The 20766-nt window shown below is 54.0% G+C and overlaps 1 protein-coding gene across 1 annotated transcript; it reads left to right on the forward strand.

The window, feature by feature from the left end:
* Window positions 1–1692: 1692 nt before the first annotated feature.
* Window positions 1693–19313, forward strand: Nlrc3 (NLR family CARD domain containing 3). The gene is made up of 19 exons (XM_090324881.1): window positions 1693–1899; window positions 4125–4254; window positions 4469–4670; window positions 4769–6500; window positions 7145–7231; window positions 8799–8882; window positions 9363–9446; window positions 10552–10635; window positions 11939–12022; window positions 12423–12506; window positions 13058–13141; window positions 13872–13955; window positions 14460–14543; window positions 14923–15006; window positions 17109–17192; window positions 17773–17856; window positions 18132–18215; window positions 18379–18462; window positions 18724–19313. Exons 3-19 carry the CDS (start codon window positions 4478–4480, stop codon window positions 18812–18814), a joined length of 3195 nt encoding a protein of 1064 aa, XP_090181007.1. The 5' UTR covers window positions 1693–1899; window positions 4125–4254; window positions 4469–4477; the 3' UTR covers window positions 18815–19313.
* Window positions 19314–20766: the final 1453 nt, after the last annotated feature.

Below are 20766 nucleotides of genomic sequence, written 5' to 3' on the forward strand. Positions count from 1 at the left end.
TGAGTTCAAGCCCCACGACCAACAAAGAAACCACCACACCCTGGAGCTGAACAGGTGTACACTAGAGATACAACTTAATCTATACCTCACTGTGATGTGAGACCAGACCTGTGGCCCGTCCACTTCCTGTGGCCCGGCTCTGGGCTTGTCTCTTCAAAAGAGTTAAAAGAGAAGCACAAGCTTAGCTTGGACAAGGAGCCCCTGGCCCAGCCAAGGGAGTAAGGGAGTAAGCAAACGGTCTCTTCCATGGAACATGCCAGATCAGGTCAATACCTGATACCATAGCTGACTACAGCTGTGGTGAATAGCCCTAGAATGAGAGCTGCTACACACAGACACACAGACACACACACACACACACACACACACACACACACACACACACACCCCACAGATCAAGTCTGAGGGCTGAGGGACAGATCCTGTGATGGAGGAATGGGAAAAGGATCTAGAATGTTCCATGCAAGACACTGTGTTTGCTGTCACCCATGGGAGCCAGGGTGAGTCTCTCTGGCCTGTTGCTTATGACAGACTCATTAAACCCCTGTGGTTTTGAACATCCTGTGGGCTCCTGGTTTCAGACACCGTTGCACCCCACGGCTGAGGCTGCAGCTGCTGCTCTGGGCTCTGCCTGCCTGCAGCCTCCCAAGGCTTCTTGAGGGGCCATCCCGTGTCCTCCCAGCACCCAACAGGTTTTGGGGTTCTCAGAAGACACAGCTGGAAGGGAGGGCAACAACAATGTCCTGAAATAGCATTTCTACCACTGGACTACTTAAACTCACAGGTTCTTTTAAAGACAGCATCTCGCTAGCCTAGGCTGGCCTGGAACTTACTAACAGAATAGCCTGAAAATCCTGCTGGCTGAGCCTCCCACATGCTGAGATTATAGACAAGCACCCCTCACCCCGGGCCCAGCCCAGTCTGCCACTTTAGGTTGCCCCACATCCAGTCCACCACCCAGTTAAAGTCCCTGGTCTCCTGGGCTCTACAGCCCTACTCTCCCTGGCTTGCTGGGAAAATTCACACTTGAGGCTCCCCTTTTCCCTGACTCCTCCCTCCCTCCCTGACCGCAGAGTGAGTTGCTCCCTATCACCAAAAGGTGTTCCACACGCTGCCTTTGTGGTAACTTTTCTGTGTTCTGTCTGGACCATGTTCTCACTCTCCCTGTCAATACTGACAACCTGCAGAGGTCCCCCCCCCCCCAACAGAGCAACTTCCTGGCAGCTGTAAATAGCCTCATTCAGGACTCAGGGGACCTGTGTTCAGGTGGTCTGGACTCACAGGAAGACACTGCGGGACACAGATGGGTTAAAGGTGTCATTCGTTCAGGCCAGGTGCTGAGTTAATTGAATGCCCACTTGGTTTCCCGCCAGCCCACCTAAAAGTGACCCTCTGCAGATGGCGGCCACTTCCTTGTAACAGGTGGAAGGCGGCCTGTGGTGCAGCTTTGAGACCGAAGCACTGTCTCCTGAGCTTCCTGGCTGAAGGGATGCCCGGTCTACTATCAAGACCCCAGTGTGGCTCTCCACTGACACTCGGGGTGGTGACGAGCCAGAGGTAAGCTCAGGGGAACTCAGCTCAGCAATCTGTCTGGGAGGTTTGTGGGCTTTTGAAATCAGACAGGAAGGAAGGCTGAGGTGGAGCCCGACACAGGAAGAGGTGAGGAGTCGAGGCTGCAGGGACAGCGTGATGAGGATGGCAGGAGGTGGTGCGTCTGCCTGCTGCCCCGTAGTCCAAGAGTGGTCAGTGTGGTGAGTCACCTTGTTCCCCTCAGACCGGGCTTCTCAGCCCCAGGGAGCTTCCAGGGCCTGCAGGAGCAGGGCCCAGCCCAGGGGTGGGGACATGAGTCCCCTGGCCTCCCAGTCTTGGCATCCTTGCAACAGCAACAAGGACGCAGAGGTAAGCAGAGTCTAAGCCGCTTCAGAGGGCCAGGGGAGGGAGATGGGACAGTTGGCAGGAAGGATGGGGACTTTTATGGTTTGAGCCCCTCTGGGCAGGGAGGGAAACTAGAGGAAGCTTTCCTTTGGGTGCTGGGAGCTACTGGAGCTAGAGCGGCACACAGCATGGACTGAATTAACGCGCGCCCCAGCACAGGCCCGGGGAGAAAGCCCAGCTCCCAGGCACCGTGCCCGCTTGGAGCTGTTGTCCCATGTCACCTAGTGTTAGCCCATGGTCCCGGAGGGCTCCGAGCAGGAGCGGGAGGGGGAGAACACAAGAGGCCTTCTAGATACAGGTGCCTCCTGGGGTGAGTGGGGGGTGGCTACAGGGGTATTGGCTACAGGGGCCAGGCTTCTGGGCCTCAGGGCTCCTGCTGGTTCCCTTCTGGGGGTGTGAGCTTTCCTGAGCCTGGGCTGCAGGCTGGCACCCTGCAGCCCCGCCACCTGCCCTTTCATCAGGATTCAGGTCAGTGTGGTCCGAAATGTCTCGAAGACATTACTTCTTCCTCCTCCTCCCCTGGCGCTCAGAGGCCAGGGCACAAGGACCACCTCAAGATGACTGCACATGGAATTCCCAGTCCCAGCCAGGCAGGGGGACAAAGGCGAGGAGTCAGGGTAGAGGAGAATCCAAGGGGCTGAGGCCAAAGCTAGCTGCTAGGGATCTATACTTTTACTGTAATCCTAGCTACTCAGGAGGCTAAGACCTGAGGACTGTGGCAGGAAAGTCTGTGAGATTTGTATCCTCGATAAGCCGCCAAAAAACCAGAAGTGAAGCAACATATATATATATATAATATATATAATATGTATATATTTTTTTATTTTTTAAGGGCTATACCTATACTAAAAATTTGTTGCTTAAAAGTAAGATTTCACAAGTGTTCTTGTATTTTTTATTTATTTATTTTTATCAGTTGTGGGGCTTGAGCTCTGGGCCTGGGCACTGTTCTGAATCTCTTCTGTTCGGAGCTAGTACTCTATCACTTGAGCCACAGTGCCACTTCTGGATTTTGAGTGGTTAACGGGAGATCAGAGTCTCAGGGAGACTTTTCTACCTGGGCTGGCTTTGAACTATGATCCTCAGATCTCATCGTCCTGAGTAGCTAGGATGACAGGCGAGAGCTTTTGGGGCCTGGTTTGTGTACTTGTATTTTATGGTGCTAAATCTGGAAACTTTCCGTTGAAGGAGGGTAGGGAGAAAGATGTGTGACTGGTTGGGATCGAGTGGGGCTAGGGACCCCGCTCCCAGCACAAGGCAGGTCCTGCCTCAACCCACAACCATGTCCACCCGTTCGTCCTCCTGATAGCCCAGCCCCTAACCATGGATTTTGTAAAGCCAGATGCCCCTGCCTACAATCCTAGCACGTGGAAAGCTAAGGCAGGAGGATGTGAGTTCGATGCTACGTAGGCTACATGGCAAAGCCCTCTCTCAGGAAGAAAAAAGAAAATTAAGAAAAGGACAACAAAAAGCCAAGCGCGACCATAGCATGATGAAATGATGCGACAATCCCACTCGGGGAAAACGAAGGACAGAGTCGCCAAGAGATAGCTGATGGTACGACCGTGTTCATGACGGCATAGTTCACCAGAGACAAAAGGTAGATACCACCCATGTATCCAGCACGGGATGCAGACAAACTTGTCTATACATACCACAGGACACTATTCAGCCGTAGAAAGGAATGAAGCACCAACGTGGGTGAGGACCGAAGACAGGACACAGAATGAATGACAGAAGAAGGCAGGCACCAAAAGATCACAACCTCACATCCCACCCAGGAAGTCCCTAGCATAGTCTAACTCATACAGACAGGAAGCTGAACGGTAGGCAGAAGCACTGTGGTATGTGTCAAGGCAGGCTCAGTGCTCATTTCGGCGGGGTCCTGTCCCAGAGAGTGTGCATCCGTACTCCTTGTGGACTTGTTGTCTGGGAAAGGCAGGTTTGATGCTCAGAAGAATAAAAGAGTAAGAAGAGCCAGGAGGATTCTGCAGAAATGCAGGGAGAACACTTCCTATGCAAATGCTCTACCACTAAGCTTCATCTAGAGCCCTTTTGGAAACTTTGATTTTGAGGCGGGATCTCAATAAGGTGCCCTGGCAGGCCTAGCTTTACCTCCTCATCACCACTCTTTTGCCTGTTCCAGAATGTTCTCTACCTGGAGAATCATGCATTATATTTTCTTCCAGACTGGCAATGTCATTCCTCCCTCCCTCCTTTTGAGAAAATCTGCTGACACCCTTGCCACCGTTTCCAGGTCACAAATGAGAACACCAAGGTTCAGAGCGGTGACACACCCCACCCAGGGTCTCCCAGCTGGTAAGTGACAGAGAGCCCTAGGTGCAGTCCCCTTGGCCTCTACCCTCACAATTCTCACTGTCTAGGACCAAAAAGCTCCACTGAAGGGGGGGCTGGTGGTCCAGCCATGGCTGGGAAGAGAAGGGGCTCCCGCCCTGATCTCAGAGCTCACTCACCCGTCGGGCTGCTGTATGGAGGCAACAGCAGGCGGCAGCTGTGGGTCCTGTCTTCATAGTTCCCGGGCATGATCCAGGACTCCATGAGGAAGCAGGAGATGCGATCAGGTGGGGAGGCCAACCAGATCCACGGTGCCAGCTCCCCGGCTGAGCAGGTCAAGGCCCTCGTGGACTTGCTGGCTGGGAAAGGGAGTCAGCTTGGTCAGAACCTACCAGCCCGGGACAGGACGCCGGACTCCCCACAGGCACCTCACAGCCATGGTAAGACCTGCCTCGGAGGCCAGGGAGGGGCGCACGGGGGCCCTCTCCCCTTTCTCGTGGCCCTCACCTGCCCTGCCCCCTGGCCTGTTGACCTGCAGACTCTCGGATCCAGAGGTACCGGGAGGCTCTGCTGAGCAGGGCAGGAAGTGGCCCGGAGCTGGGTGGCTCGTCGCAGCGGCTGGCTAGCCTGCTGCTGCTCGACGGCCTGACAGACCTGCAGCAAAGGGAGCACGACTTCACGCAGGTGGAAGCCACGCGAGGGGGCTGGGGCCCGGCCAGGACCATCGCCCTGGACAGGCTCTTCCTGCCTCTGTCCCGAGTGTCCATCCCGCCCCGCATCTCCATCACTGTCGGGGTGGCCGGCATGGGCAAGAGCACCCTGGTAAGGCACTTTGTCCGCCTCTGGGCTCACGGACAGGTGGGCAAGGACTTCTCACTGGTGCTGCCCCTGACCTTCCGGGACCTCAACACCCACGAGAAGCTGTCTGCAGACAGACTCGTGGGCTCCGTCTTCCCAAATGTCGGGGAGGCCCCAGCCAGAGTCCTCTTGGTCCTGGACGGCTTGGACGAGTGTAAGTCGCCCCTGGACTTCTCTAACACCGTGGCCTGCACGGACCCGCAGAAGGACGTTCAGGTGGACCACCTGATTACCAACATCATCCGAGGCAACCTTTTCCCAGAGGTTTCCGTGTGGATCACCTCCCGTCCCAGCGCAGCTGGCCAGATCCCGGGAGGCCTGGTGGACAGAATGACGGAGATCCGAGGCTTTACTGAGGAAGAGATCCGGGCGTGTCTGGAGCAGACTCTCCCCGGGGATCAGGCCCTCCTGGGCCAGGTCCTCAGCCAGGTGCAGAGGAACAAGGCCTTGTATGTGATGTGTACTGTCCCGGCGTTCTGCAAACTCACGGGGGTAGCACTGGGTCACCTGTACCGCAGCAGACTGGCCCTCCAGGACGCGGGGCCGGCTCCTCCGCAGACCCTGTGTGAACTGTACTCTTGGTACTTCAGGATGGCTCTTGGGGGGGAGGCCCAGGAAAAGGGCAAGGCGAGCCCACGGATTGAGCAGGTGGCCCACAGTGCTCGCAAGGTGGTAGGGACGTTGGGTCGGCTGGCCTTCCACGGGCTGCTCAGGAAGAAGTACGTGTTTTACGAGCAGGACATGAAGGCGTTTGGTGTGGACCTGGCCCTGCTGCAGGGCGCCCTGTGTAGCTGCTTCCTACAGCGGGAGGACACGCAGGCCTCCGCGGTGGCCTACTGCTTCAACCACTTGTCCCTACAGGAGTTTGTGGCAGCGACGTATTACTACAGCGCATCCAGGAGGGCCATCTTTGATCTCTTCACGGAGAGTGGTATGTCCTGGCCCAGGCTGGGTTTCCTGGCGCATTTCCGGGGCGCAGCCCAGCGGGCCATGCAAGCCGAGGACGGAAGACTGGATGTATTCCTGCGCTTCCTCTCGGGCCTCTTGTCTCCACGGGTCAATGCCCTGCTGGCGAGCTCTCTGCTGCCACAAGGTGAACACCAGGCCTACCAAGCCCAGGTGGCAGAGCTCCTGCAGGGGTGCCTGCACCCCAACACTGCAGTCTCCGCTCGCTCGGTCAATATCCTGCACTGCCTCCACGAGCTGCGGCACACAGAGCTGACCCGCAGCGTGGAGGAGGCCATGCAGAGCGGGGCGCTGGCCGAGCTGACCGGTCCCTCCCACCGGGCTGCCCTGGCCTACCTCTTGCAAGTATCGGATACGTGTTCCCAAGAGACCGAGCTGTCCCTGTGCCTGGATCAGGGAGTGCTCCAGAGTTTGCTGCCCCAGCTTCTCTACTGCCAGACCCTCAGGTGAGGACTTGGGGCAGGGTGCGGGACAGTGCAGGAGGGCCCAGGGCTGGTCCCTGCTCCCCCTTCTGCTCTGGGACCCGGGTGTCCACACCACAGCGACGCGTTCCTCAGCGTTCTGAGGGCCAGAAGGGAGGGCATGACGTGGGGAAGGCTGCCAGTCCCCATGGCTGTGCGTCTCCTGCCTCTCATGGCCCTGGCCTCCACTAGCGCACCCCACACTGGCCTAGACACTGCCGTAATCCAGTGCCCCACCTCTGGATAATGTCACATCCTAGAGGAACCGGGGCGAGCCAGGGTTGGGGACACAGTTCACCCCCATGAGAGCCCCACAGGCTGCCCTCTCAGCCCATGCTCTGCCCACTGCTCTGGGCCTTAGCCAGCAGGGAGAAAATACATACGGATGAGGCTCGTTCAGGACCGAGGAGCGGTTTACAAAGCAGAGCTAGCAAAGGGGGACCCAGAGAGGGGAGCCGAGTTCAGGGGTGTTGCCACGGTGGCCACTGGAAGACCTCCCCCAACCCCTGCCCCCCCCCCCCAGAAAGAAGCCTAAGGCTCCCAAGGACCCTGACATCAGAGGAGGGGAGGGATCCCCACCCTGCCTGCAGGGGGCGGGAACCTTCACCGCCATTGCTTCTCCCGGCCAGGCTGGACAATAACCAGTTCCAGGACCCCGTGATGGAGCTGCTGGGCAGTGTGCTGAGCAGGAAGGACTGTCGCATTCAGAAGGTCAGGTAAGGCTACCCCAGGAGCCCACCTGTGTCATGGGGTCCAGACCCCCTCGCCCGTCACCCTCGCTGTGCATGGGCCCGTGGCACACTCTGAGAACGCATATCACCTGTAAGAGCAGAGCAGAGGCAGCCGGGTGAGGCTCACACACACCGTGTCTACACACTGTACGTGCCACCACGGCACAGAGATTTCTGGTAATTTTAGCACATGACAAGTAGTAAAGGAAACATTTCTTCTATGGCTACATGCTCTTCCCCCCCCCCCCCTTTAAGGTTGGCCCTCAGTGCCACCTTCCTGTTTGCAATGGACAAATCACTCTTTAGAAAACACATATCATAGCTGCTAAAAAATATTATTTGTAAAACACTATATATATATATAAGTCCCTGGGCAACAAAATCTGTCTGAAACATGAGAATACATATTTACAAGGTGGCCAGGAGGTGGGCCGGGAGTTTGGCCTAGTGGTAGAGTGCTTGCCTAGCATGCATGAAGACCCGGGTTTGATTCCTCGGTACCACATACATAGAAAAAAGCCAGAAGTGGTGCTGAGGCTCAAGCGCTTTAGCCTTGAGAAAGTCCAAGGACAGTGCTCAGGCCCTGAGCTCAAGCCCAGGACTGGCAAAAAAAAAAAAAAAAAAAGGTGGCCAGGATGAATTAAAAAAAAAAAAACAACTAGTATGTTAATTGTACAAAAAGTTGCACTCCACGTTAACAAATCCATTTGTGTATCCAATGCATCTTGATCATAACTGCCTACTAGTCTTCCTCCTCTCAAGAGGGATGCGGATCCACTAGCATGTTGGTATTCTTACCTTTCCAGCAAGGAACTGATGGATGTGCATTTTTCAAACTTAAGTTAGCTTTGCAGTTCTACCCTTTTCAGTTTTGTGCTAGAAGGAGGCTAGGATCAAATGTGTATTTAGAACTTTGCTTAGCCCAGCTTGAGAGCTGACTGCTGGGCTTTTAGGAATTTTGCAAATGTGGGTATTTTGGGAAATAGGTAAATGCTATATATATATTTTTTTTCCTTTCATCTTGAGAGCCACCAGGCCACTGGCCGGGGTCCTTATAATAGACTATACAGTTGCTTATGCAGTGGACTCTGACTGCCCAAACTCTTTGCTGAGCATTTGTGAAGCTGTGTACAATATTCGGACAAACTTTTTTTTTTTTTTTTGGTGGGTTATGGGGCTTGAACTCGGCCCGGGTGCTGTCCCTGAGCTCTTCAGCTCAAGCCTACCACCCAACCCTTGAGCCACAGCCCCACTTAATTGGAGATGAGTTTCATGGTCTTTAGTGCCTGGGCTGGCTTTGAACCTTGATCCTCGGATCACAGCCTCCTGAGTAGCTTAGACATGAGCCACCTCGCCTGGCCAGGCAAACATTTTGCTGTCACCCTTTTCCAGGGTGAGGATTTGTTGGCCCACTCGGGCTCAGGGCCTCACCTTCACAGCTTTGTGCTCTAGGGGTCACTCTGTCCCCCGTGTCCAGGTCCAGATAATGCTGGGAGGCCAAGGGCTTCTTCAGATTCCCAAATGACCACTCCTGTCTTCCTTTCTTGTGCAGCCTGGCTGAGAACCAGCTCGGTAACCAAGGAGCCAAAGCTCTGGCCAGATCTCTGCTGGTCAACAGGAGCCTGACTGCTGTGGAGTAAGCAGACACACCTGGGGGGATGAGGGGTTCTGAGCCATCCTCTCTCCTGCAGGAACGACTTGCGATTCTAGCACCCTTCCCTGGCTCCCCAGTCAGTCCATGGTAGGCTCTGGGCTTGCTACCCCTTCTAGTCATAGTCGCTAGACTATCTGGGTGACTGGCAGGCCGGCTGGTGAAGCAAGGCCTTCTCTCCTGATCCCGTGAAGTACACGGCGCTTGACCTTCAATCTACAATGCCCCTTCCCCTCAGTTCCACGCTCCTCACGCCCTGTACCCCATGACCCGGCACATGGGATGGCATGGACATTCCTTCCTCGCTTACCTGCATAAGAATCTACCCTAGGCCAACTCAATGAGTTCTTAAGCCGTGAGGTAGCTTTTCAAGGATCATGGTTTAGAAAGAAGTCCGTGTGATTCCAGTCTCTTCCCTCCTGCCCTGCCTGGAAGTCATTTTTCTCACTTGCTTCTTTCTACCAGCCTCCGCGGCAACACCATCGGACCACAGGGAGCCAAGGCGCTGGCGGATGCTCTGAGGATTAACCGCACCCTGGCCTCTCTGAGGTACGGGTTCCCTGCTCCCTGCTCCAGAAAACGATGGCCTCTAGAGCCACCTGTGAGATGGGAAGCGACTGAAAATGGGGGGCCTGGAGCCCCAGATAGCACCGCACTGGGGACCCAGGAGCTCGTGTCCTAAGCAAGCTTCAAGCTCGAGCTCTTTCTTCCTCTTTGTGCCTCTATGAATCCCTAAAGTCATGGTGTTTTCCAAGACACAGAAAAGCCTATCTCCGTGCCACGGTATGACGTGGCTTGCTGTCTTTTACGAGCCTGTAGTTGTATCCGATCCTTAGTTGAGCAGGCATTGTTTTTGTGTTCTCTTGTTTTCTTCAATGCATTTGTTCACCATGTTGCACAAGCATCATCCCCAACTTCAACACACCTCACACCCTCAGAGGCCTTGTACCCCAGCAGTCACAGACCCTCACACCCGTCTGCTTCCTGAGCAACTGTGGACATTTCACACAAAGGGAATTTTCCAACAAGACCCTTTGTGTCGCTCTTCCTCACGTCTCACTTGTTAAGGTCCCCATGTTATCAGTGTCTCATTCCATTTAGCGACTGGATGATGTTTTCAAATAGGTGGAGTATAGTTTATCTGCCCATCCACTGGGGGACATTTCGTCTGTCTCCACTATTATGAATGGCGCTGCTGTATCTGTGGTACAAGTATCCGAGTACTTGTTTTCGATTCCTTTGGGTATAGACTGAGGAATGGAATTACTAGGTCATAAATCTGACCTGCGGAGGAATTGCCGAACTATCTTTCACAGAGCCAGGCCGATTTCCACTCCAGCAGGGTGAGGGTGCCAATGTCTCTACATCACCACCAGTGCTTGGGCGCTGTGGCTCCTAGCTGCAGAGAGGACGACCGATTACCTCATTATTGTTCGATTCATACAGCATGGTACCTGGCCCCAGTTAACAGACAAGTGCTGAGACTCACGTGGGCACACAGCTTACACTGTCTCTTGCTAGCAGGTCATCTGGTCTTCCCTGCGGGCCCCTGCAGCACCTTGCCCCACAGAGGCGTCCCACTGCAGTGGCATTCGTGCCACAGTTGAGAAGTCTCCTCTCTCCCTCCCTGACACATCCCCTCTTGCATCCACAGCCTCCAGAGCAACAGGATCAGGGATGATGGTGCCAAGTGCATGGCAGAGGCCCTGGCCTCCAACCAGACCCTCTCTGTGCTACAGTGAGTGAACCTGCCTCCTTGTCTCTCCCTTCTTACTCCCTGTTGTTTGGCCTCTGCCAATTTCATCAAAGAAAGGAAGGGTGGGCAGCTCCTGAATCTTTCTGACCCTCTGGTGGCTTCCGGAAAAAATGGACACACCCACTTTGAGAGGAATTGATTGACAATAAAACCTCTGGCCAGGCTGAGAGCGTGGCGTACTGGTAGAGTGCTTGCCTAGCATTCCATTTCTTGGTACCGCATACACAGAAAAAAGACAGAAATGGGGCTGTGGCTCAAGTGACAGAGCATTAGCCTTGAGAAAAACCCAAGGACAGAGCCTAGGCCCTGAACTCAAGCCCAAGACTGGCAAACAAACAAGCAACAACAACAACAACAAAAACCCTCCGGTCAATCCGGAGGATAGAAATTAACTTAGTAATAATTTTATTATTGAATACGTCTCAGGCCAGATTGCAGTGAGCCTCATACACAACCTGCCAATGAGGTTGTGAGAACAAAAAGAACTCCCATCCTTTCCAGAAGTAAAAGGACCTGATGCTGTCTTAAGTGGACCAAATTACTGGGTGTTTACCAGTGCTCCCTAACTGCTTTCTTCCACAGGAAAGGTTTAAAACTTCTCTTTTATGATAAGAAGGTAAGAGCCAGATGCCCAGGCTATTCCTGTACTGGCAAGAAGAAAGGACCACCATGTTGCTTGGGGTTTACCTTTCCAGAGAAGACCTCAAGACCTTAGAAGATATCAGGCTTGGGAAAGGAGGGCAGAAGGCTGATAGTGCTTTTTTTTTTCCAGTCCTGGGCCTTGAACTCAGGGCCTGGGCACTGTCCTTGGGCTTTCTCAAGATTAGAGCTCTACCACTCGAGCCATAGCACCACTTCTGGCTTCTTCTATGTATGTGGTACCGAGGAATCGAACCCGGGTCTTCATGCATGCTAGGCAAGCACCCTACCACTAGGCCATGCTCCCTGTCAAGACTGTACTTTCTTAGCATCAAGTAGGAGAGGTCTTTCCCTTTCAGCCCTGTGCCCCTCCCCAGAGAGGGTCTCGAGGTGGGAGACGCTGGTGAGCAGACCTGTGCATGAAAGTCCCCACCCATTAGGTTCTTGAGGACTGGCAGCCCCTCCCATCAGCCCAGCAGCCCTTGATCCTGCTCCTTACACTCAACCTTTGTGGGGACCCCCCCCCCCGGCACAGTAATAAGTGGAGGACGCGCTACTTCCTCGGACCTCCTACCCCGAGCCAGGCTGTCCCGTGCCTGGAAATGGCTGTGGCAGCTAGGCTGATGGCCCCTCTTGTCTTTCACAGTCTACAGCACAACACCATTGGGCTCATAGGAGCCCAGAAGATGGCAGATGCCTTGAAGCAGAACAGGGGCCTGAAGGAGCTCATGTAAGACATGTCAAAGAGTCAAACTGCCCCTCCTCAGTATTTGTGACTGGATGGATAGATGAAACGTAGATAGCTGGGTGGACACGACCCTCCTAGACAAGGAAAATGGAAACCCAGATTCTCAGGACTGGGCAGGCCCTGCCTCCTTCTCATCAAGTATAGAAACACCTCTCACTGTGGCTTAATTCTGACCCCTGCCCTGGCAAGAAGGATTTTGAAAAGTTACTCTCTCACAGGTAGCAAGGAGTCATTTGTAGCAATTACAGATCTGCAAGAATCCGGCAGCACAAACTGCAAGGGGCACCCTTGAAACAGACATAGCATCCCCTGAGCTCTGACTTCCCAGGCCCTGCCTGGTGACTCTAAAAGACAGCTCACCGGCAGCATCGGTCATTTCCAGGCTCTCCAGTAACAGCATTGGTGATGGAGGTGGAAAAGCCCTGGCTGAGGCTCTAAAGATGAACCAGGTCCTGCAGAGCTTGGAGTGAGTCTGCTGTCTACCCTTGGGGCGGGGACAATGACTCCCGGGTTCTCCATGGGTCATTCAGCGCCATTTCCAGACCAGAACCCCGTCAACATGAGCCCGTCTCTGCCTCACCATCTGTCTCACGTCTCACCCTTCCACCAGCTCCGTTTCTCTTGACTTCATTAAGGGTTTCGGCTGTGCCTAGGACTTTGAGTGACAGACCAGGGTAACCTTGAGCACAGGTAGCTGGAGAGAGGCCGAGGTGGGCTGGGCTCATTGGGTGGCTTCTGCACTTCTTTCTCTGGACGGCAGAGCCTAAATGGCTTGCCTGAGGATGCCTGCAGCCATCCAGGTGGCAAGAGTCTGAACCTGGGTGTGTGCTAGGCCTTCCTGCCCCAGCCTGACCACAGACAGAAGGGAGGGCAATGGAAGAAGAAAGGAGGACGAGAATAGTCAGTCCTCTAACTCCCTGTTGGACCCAGTGCCAGTGCCGTGGTCACAGGCTAGAGCGGGCAGCTGCCTCTGGGGCCTGAGACAGCCATGCAAAGGTGCGCCGTCCTCTTCTGCAGCCTGCAGAGTAACTCCATCAGTGACACCGGGGTGGCAGTGCTCACATGGGCCCTCTGCACCAACCAGACTCTACTCTCCCTCAAGTAAGTCTTGGCTTTCCTTCCCATTGGCTGTCCCCTTGGCTGGGGGACACTAAATGTGGAAAGGAAGCCTGGGATGGGGAACTATCAGGGACAGACTGGTTCTGGAGACAGGGGCTCTGTTCCCTCTCTGCTCTCTCGGGAAGGCATTATGCTTCTCTTCTTCTTTTGGAACTTAAAAAAACAAAATGCCTAGGAGCCGGGCATGGTGGCTCACGCCTGTAATCCTAGCTACTCAGGAGGTTGAGATCTGAGGATCAAGGTTCAAAGCCAGCCCAGCCACAAAAGGACCTGAGACTCTTAGCTGTAATTAACCTCTAGAAAACTGAAGCGGAGCTTGGCTCAAGGGTAGGGCGGTAGGCTTGAGCTGAAGAGTCAGGGACACTGCCCACGCCCAGAGTTCAAGCCCCATGACCCATCAAAAAAATAAAAACACCCACCCACCCAACCACCCAACCAAACAAACAAACAAATAAACAAAACCCAGCCTAGGAGGTAGTACTATGGCTTAAAGTGGTAGAACACTAGCCTTGAGCAAAAAAAGAGCTCAGAGACAGCACCAGGCTTCATGTTCAAGCCACAAAATTGACCAAAAATACAAGGGAGGGAGGGAAGGAGGGAGGGAAGGAGGGAGGAAGGAAGGAAGGGAGGAAAAAGCCTAGACACCACGTCTTGTCTCCAGCTAGGTCTCATCTGCCCCATCAGCGGCTCAGTGTCTTCTCTCTTTCCTTAGCCTGCGAGAAAACTCCATCAGCTCGGAGGGAGCCCAGGCCCTGGCGCGGGCGCTCTGTGTGAACAGTACCCTGCAGCACCTGGAGTATGCAGGGGCAGGGGGTGTGGGGTGCCCTCCCTTGCGCCCATGGCTACCTTGCCAGTGAGGCTCCAGGCTGGTGAAGACCAGGCCCTGGGCACCCTCACCATTTCACAGGACTGGAGAAGGGCCGGGTGGGAGAAGGGTTGTCCAGTCCCGGCGGTGGTGGTGGCTCTGCCCCCTCCTCCCCCGGTAGTATAAAGTACCTGGGTGAGGACCTCGGGAAACGCTGCCAGCCTCTGGCCCGGGAGGGCTTGGTGTGCGGCCCGGCCATGGGTAGGTCTCCGGGCAGCTCCACTGAGCCCTGGCTGTGATCATTCACCACCCCTCCGGAGCTGAGCCTGGGCCAGCCTGGGTGCTTGTCAGGAGCACGTGCCTGGCACACCCGATCTCTCCACAGACGTGATAACCGCAGCACAGGACGGGGAGCAGCTGGGACTCCCCAGTGACCAAGAAGAGGGGGGCTTCAGGGCAGTTCCCACTCACTTGCTCCTACTCCCCACCTCTCAGCCTAACAGCCAATCTCCTCCATGACGACGGCGCCCAGGCCATCGCAGTGGCCGTGGGAGAGAACCAGGCCCTCACATCGCTCCAGTAAGTCCACTGCCTCTGCCCCACCCCACCACTCTCCCACATTGCCACGGGACCACACCTAAACCCTGGGTCTTCAAACCTGACCTTGGGATGACCCCTCCCAAGGTCCCCAACTCCAGAAGGCCCCAATGCCGGAGGCTGTGCCGGGGGCTGATCCTCAGGCAGGCCCGTGTGAGGAGGTTCAGCGCCACGGCTGTGCCCGAGGTGACCCATGCCTCACACAGGGGCTATCCGAAGCCTATCTGAGCTCGTCCCTGTGGTGAGCACTGACCCTCTGGGGACTCAGGGGAGCTGAAGGAGCCCTGCCAGCTTCCAAGAACCTCCAGAGCCCCTGTGGCTCTTTCTTGGGCCGTGTGGTCACCTGTGTGTGTCTGCACAGTCTGCAGTGGAACTTCATCCAGGCTGGTGCAGCCAGGGCACTGGGACAAGCACTGCAGCTCAACAGGAGCCTGAGAAGCTTAGAGTAAGTGTGGCCCGGGGAGGGGGGCGCAGGGAGGGGGACGTCCAGAGCGTCCCTGGGTACAAGGCCTGCATACACAGCCTCTGCCATAGTCCTCATCTGGTTTTTGTTAAAACCAGGCAGGAGCTCTGTCACTTGAGCCATGCCCACAGGCCCCTCTGCTCTTTAGATAGCTTTACTGAGACAGTCCACAAGCCACAAAATCCACTCACTTTACACAGGAGCCATGCATCCCTCGGCAGACTATTTTATCTTCCACATTATTGCTAGAAACTATTTGTCTCAAGTTGCCCACCCTGAACATTTCACATAAATCTCATCTCACAGCCTCACAACGTGAGAGTTTTGTATGTGAGAGCTGGGATCAAACCCAGGACCTTGAGCAGCTAAGCAGCATGTTCCATCCCTGCACTCACCTCTTGCATTTTTAATGTCTGAATCCTACTCACTGTATGGATACACATTGCAGGTATCCACTTTCCATTTGAGGAATATTTGGTTAGCTTCCATGTTGTAGCCATTATGAATAATGATGCAAGGACGCTTTCTGGAAGAACAGACTTCATGACTCTGGGGTACAGGGCAGGGAGTGCAAGTGCTGGGTCCCCTGGAAATCTAACATTTCACTTTTTGTGTGTGTGGGGGGCCTGGGGCTTGAACTCTGGGCCTGGGCGCTGTGCCTGAGCTCTTCAGCTCAAGGCTATTGCCCTACCCCTTGAGCTATAGCCCTACTTCGCATTTTCTAGTGATTAATTGGAGATAAGAGTCTCACAGGCTTTATAGTGCCTGAGCTGACTTTGAACCTTGATCCTCAGACCTCAGCCTCCTGAGTAGCTAGGATTATAGGTGTGAGCCACTAAGCTGGGCTGGGCTTCACTTTTTGAGCTTCATCTGCTTCCATTTTCACGGTTCCCTCTCTCACAGCTCTGGGGACCTTTTTCTGCCCCCCACCTCCCCAGGTATGGTTCTCCTTATCTTTTCCTTCTTGCTCTGCTCTTAGATATGTTGTGGCCCTGGCTCTCTTTCTTTGGGAGCTTTCCTGTCCTAGGGCTGTGGTAACCCTGCACTGATGGCCCAGCTCTCTCTTCTGAGTGATGGAGCATGAGGCCACCCCCACTCTGCATGCTCCCTCCATGTGCCACAGACATTTCAGGTGGCCACCTTCTCTTCAGAAAGCCTGCCTGAGCCAGCTACGAGCCCATTTTGCACTCACCTCCACTGCAAGCCCACTTTCACCCTCTTGTCTGTCCTGGTGGACAGCACGTAGGCCTCATGGCCACTCACCTGCATCACTGGGCACCTCCACATCCAGGCCCTCCCTGCATACTGCTGGCCAGAGATCTTTCCAAAATGCCATTGTCCCCAACCTTAGATGGCTTCCTGCACCTGCAAAGCAAAGTGTAAGATTCCAAGCATGGCTTCTAAGGCCCCTCCCTGAAAGCCTCCACTACCAATCCCTGTCCTCATCATGGGGGATTCAGCTCAGCTTCTCTGGGCTGCTCAGACATGCCAGCTGTCCTGTCTTCTCTGGACACACAGGCAGAGACCCTGCTGGGCTTTGCAGCCTGCCCCCTGGCTTTTATAACTGCTCATTTAACTGTGTCTTCACACCAAGTTCCAGCAGGGTAGGCTGGGCCCATGCTTGTACACCTAGCACACTGGCCATGCCTGATTACTAAAGTAAATATATCAGGTCTATTTAACCTAAACGTGGGTCATTTACTGCCACAGAGCCTGTATTTTCCCCCAACTAGAAAGCGTGTGTGGTGTGTGTGGTGTGTGAGGGTGATACAGAAACCTGACAAGCAGGAATGTACCATGACATGCGAGCTTCAACCTGTATTTTCTGATCCCAAATCTTTGTTGTCAGTAATTCACATACAGCCCTTGTCTTGCCTGCATGCCCATTCATTCAGAACCATGCAGCCCCGGGCCCGCTCTGCATGTTCTGAGGACATGGGCTGCACAGCAGGGCCGCCATGCCAAGGTGACTGAGGGTGTACCTGGTGTGCAGTCTAGATAAACTTGGCAGGCCCAAACCCAGCAGGTCCTCCCCGGCTGCCAGCCTGGGCCCCGGGCCTGCTAAGGTGCCTGCCTGCGCTCAGCTTACAGGAGAATGACATTGGGGATGAAGGTGTGTCTGCCGTGGCCAGCGCACTCAAGGTGAACACAACCCTCACTGCGCTCTAGTAAGTCTGGAATGCACGGGGCGGGGGGGGGGAAGCCCAGTCCCCGCTGGCCCTAGACACCTATTTATTAATCCATCAAGAAAGGTGTGCTTCGGGGCCGGGAGTTTGGCCTAGTGGTAGAGTGCTTGGCTAGCATGCAGAAAGACCCAGGTTCAATTCCTTGGTGCCACACTCATAGATAAAAGCCAGAAGTGGTGCTGTGGCTCAAGTGGTAGAACTCTAGCCTTGAGAAAGTCCAAGGACTGTGCTCAGGCCCTGAGCTCAAGCCCAGGACTGGCAAAAAAAAAAGAAAGGTGTGCTTCGCTTTCCTAGCAGCAGCAAATAATAAACCAAACTTCTAGGACATAAGAATTAGGGGGCTCCGTGAGTGTTTGCCCCCTGCCCTCCTAGAAGACTCAATTCCTGTCTGCTAACTTCCATATCCACACTTGTCATGAGTACAGGGGATTCAACTTTCCTAAGGTTTCTCCACCTTCAGCCCTAGCCAGGGGCAGAGAGTATGGAGGGAGGCTGGGCCCAGAGGAGGGGCGGGAGAGGGAGGGACCTCTCCCGCACACAGTGACTGAGCCTCCCTTTACAGCCTCCAGGTGGCCTCCGTGGGCAGCCCGGGGGCCCAGGCCCTGGCGGAGGCCCTGGCTGTGAACAGGACGTTGGAGATACTTGAGTGAGTACTCCCGTCTCCACCGACAATCTCTGGAACACACATGTCCACTTACACGAAAATTCCCAGGCCACTTTATGACCATTTCTGGTCAAGTGTGCCCGGCTAGTGAACACTAGCCTTAATGCCTTCCCCACCCCCCAGAGCCTAGCTGTTCTGCGGCGGACGCGGGGAGAGAATGGGCCTCCTCTCTTATAGCTAGGGAAGTCCAAGAACCCCTCGTCTCCACTGAGGGCCTCGTCACCGCCTCTCAGCCTGTCCCTGTGCCCTCCCGACAGCTTACGAGGAAATGCCATCGGGATGGCGGGTGCCAAGGCCCTGGCAAACGCTCTGCGGATAAACTCCAGTCTCCGCAGACTCAAGTAAGTAGCCGTGGAGATCCACAATCGTCATGGTGCCCACGGGCAAACCAACCCCAGAATTACTCACCGCTCGTCCCCCACAACGCCAAGGTAGTGTTGGCTCTTCCGGTGTTTCTTCTGTCCCGATCACTCCCCACGGCCCCTCTGTCTCTTCTCTGCCTAGTCTCCAGGAGAACTACTTGGGGATGGATGAGGTGATTTATGTGGCCACTGCACTGGCTGAGAACCACGGGCTACAGCAAATCAAGTGAGTGCATGTGGCAGCGTCTGCTCTTCTGGGCCACTTTTGCTCATCCTGCAGACTGCACCCAAATCAGCCTCTAGCCAGTTCTGGGCCTGGGCAGCTCTACAGGGGGTTGGTCCAAGGAGGACCCTACGTGTGAGCCCTGCCCTTGGGTGAGAGCCTGGAAGCCAAAGGCTCCATGTGATCCTGCACTGCTGCAGTGATGATTCTGCTACCAAAGGGAACCTGTCCATGCTAAGCCCTGCTCTAACCCTTCTGTTCCAGTCTGCAGGGAAATCTCATTGCAGAATCGGGCGCCAGGATGATCTCAGATGCTCTCAAGACAAACGCTCCCATGTGCACTGTGGAAATGTGAGGAAAGTTAGCTCCCTCTTGGGCCAAGCAGAAGGGCAATCTCCAATCTCTAGGCACCAGCACAAGAGCAGTTCTGCCTGGAGAAAGGCAAGGCACTACCAAAGGAGGTCAGAGGCACCTTTCCTTCTCCGAGGTCAGGCCAGCTAGGTTAGATGGACATTGCTACGACACAGAGAAGGAGAGGGGCCGCCGCCACAAGACCGGGACTAAGCTTGAAAGCTCAGTTATTCCAGAAGATGTTCCAGCTTATTTATACCTCAAGTCTCCATATGCCTCAACTTGGAAACAACTGTGATTTCTTGCCTTTTTCACTTATGCTGAAAAAGTTTTGAAATGAGTCACCATCTTTAGGGTATCCTGAAGTTCCAGAACTTTTGTGAAAATTAACATAGGTTTAATTCGAAGATTCTGGAGAGATCAAGATTTCCAAGGCTTCACCTGTCCTTACTCACGGCAGGTCTCTCAGACACAGACAATATCTGCCACGGTGGTATTTGTAGAATGGCATGCTGGTTATCAATAGCAAAATAAATGCTGTTGTTCTAACAATGCTCTCCTCTAATAGGTTTCCCACACCTACAGCTTCCTTATATAGAGAGAGGCAAGCTGAGTGTGGAAAATTTTCTTGGCTGAGTTAAAAGGAAAAACCTAGGGGCCGGGAGTTTGGCCTAGTGGTAGAGTGCTTGCCTAGCATGCACAAAGACCCGGGTTCGATTCCTTGGTACCACATACTTAGAAAAAGCCAGAAGTGGTGCTGTGGGTCAAGTGGTAGAGCTCTAGCCTTGAGAAAAATCCAAGGACAGTGCTCAGGCCCTGAGCTTAAGCCCAGGACTGGCAATAAAAAAAAAAAAAAGGGAAAAACCTAAACAAATGTCAAAATAGTCATCAATTACATGCGTATGAAGACCACAACTGTCACTTATAAATTTGAGCAGATATAACTATTCTTCAAAATGTATCTTCAAGCTGAGCACCAGTGGCTCATGCTTGTAACCTAGCTATTCAGGAGACTGAGATCTGATTAAGGTTCAAAGCCAGGCCAGGCACGAAAGTTCAAGAGACTCATCTCCAAGTAACCACCAGAAAACCGGAAGTGGTGCTGTGGCTCAACGTGGTACAGCACTAGCCTTGATCTGAAGAACTCAGAGACAGTGTTGATGTCCTGTGGTCAAGCCCCACAAACAACAATTTTTTAAATGTATCTTTAAAAATGAGTACCCAGCCAGGTGCCAGTGGCTCACAACTGGAATCCTAGCTACTCAGGAGGCTGAGATCTGAGGATCACAGTTCAAAGCCAGTCCATGAGACTTTTATCTACAATGAACCACCAGAAAATGTGAAGTGGTGCTGTGGCTCAGTGGTGGGGCACTAGCCTTGAGCCGGAAAGCTCAGGGACAGCGCCCAGGCCCAGAGTTCAAGCCCCAGCACCACCACCACCACCAACAACAAAAAGTGCCCAGACAAGAGTTACCATGGATGCGATGACCCCATTTACAAAGGAAAAGATTTATATTAGCAACCTCAAATCTTGCCTTAAGAGCTGGGAATGTGCCTTAGTGGTAGAGTGCTTGCCTAGCATGCATGAAACCCTGGGTCAGTACCACAGACATCGAAGAAGCCAGAAGTGGCGTGGTAGCTCAAATGGTAGAGTGCTAACCTTGAGCAGAGAGGCTCGAGGACAGTGTTCAGGCTCTGAGTTTAAGCCTCGGAACTAGAAAAAAAAAAATCTTGCGTTAAAGAAAGTGCATCAACAGAAGTGAGTAAAGTTAACCTCCTGATCATCAGACCACGTGCTCATGTGGCGCCCCAATGAGATATTACTAATGAAAACTCTCATGTCAATGTTCCAGTGAACACGCAATGTCTCAAGTGAAAGAGGCCTAACGCCTAACACAACCGAGGCTGGAGGAAAAGGAAAACACACACACACACACACACTCTCACCCACACAAA

This window comes from Megascapheus bottae, chromosome 36 (genome assembly GCF_031878675.1).
Source record: "Megascapheus bottae isolate mThoBot1 chromosome 36, mThoBot2.hap1, whole genome shotgun sequence".
NCBI lineage: Eukaryota > Metazoa > Chordata > Mammalia > Rodentia > Geomyidae > Megascapheus > Megascapheus bottae.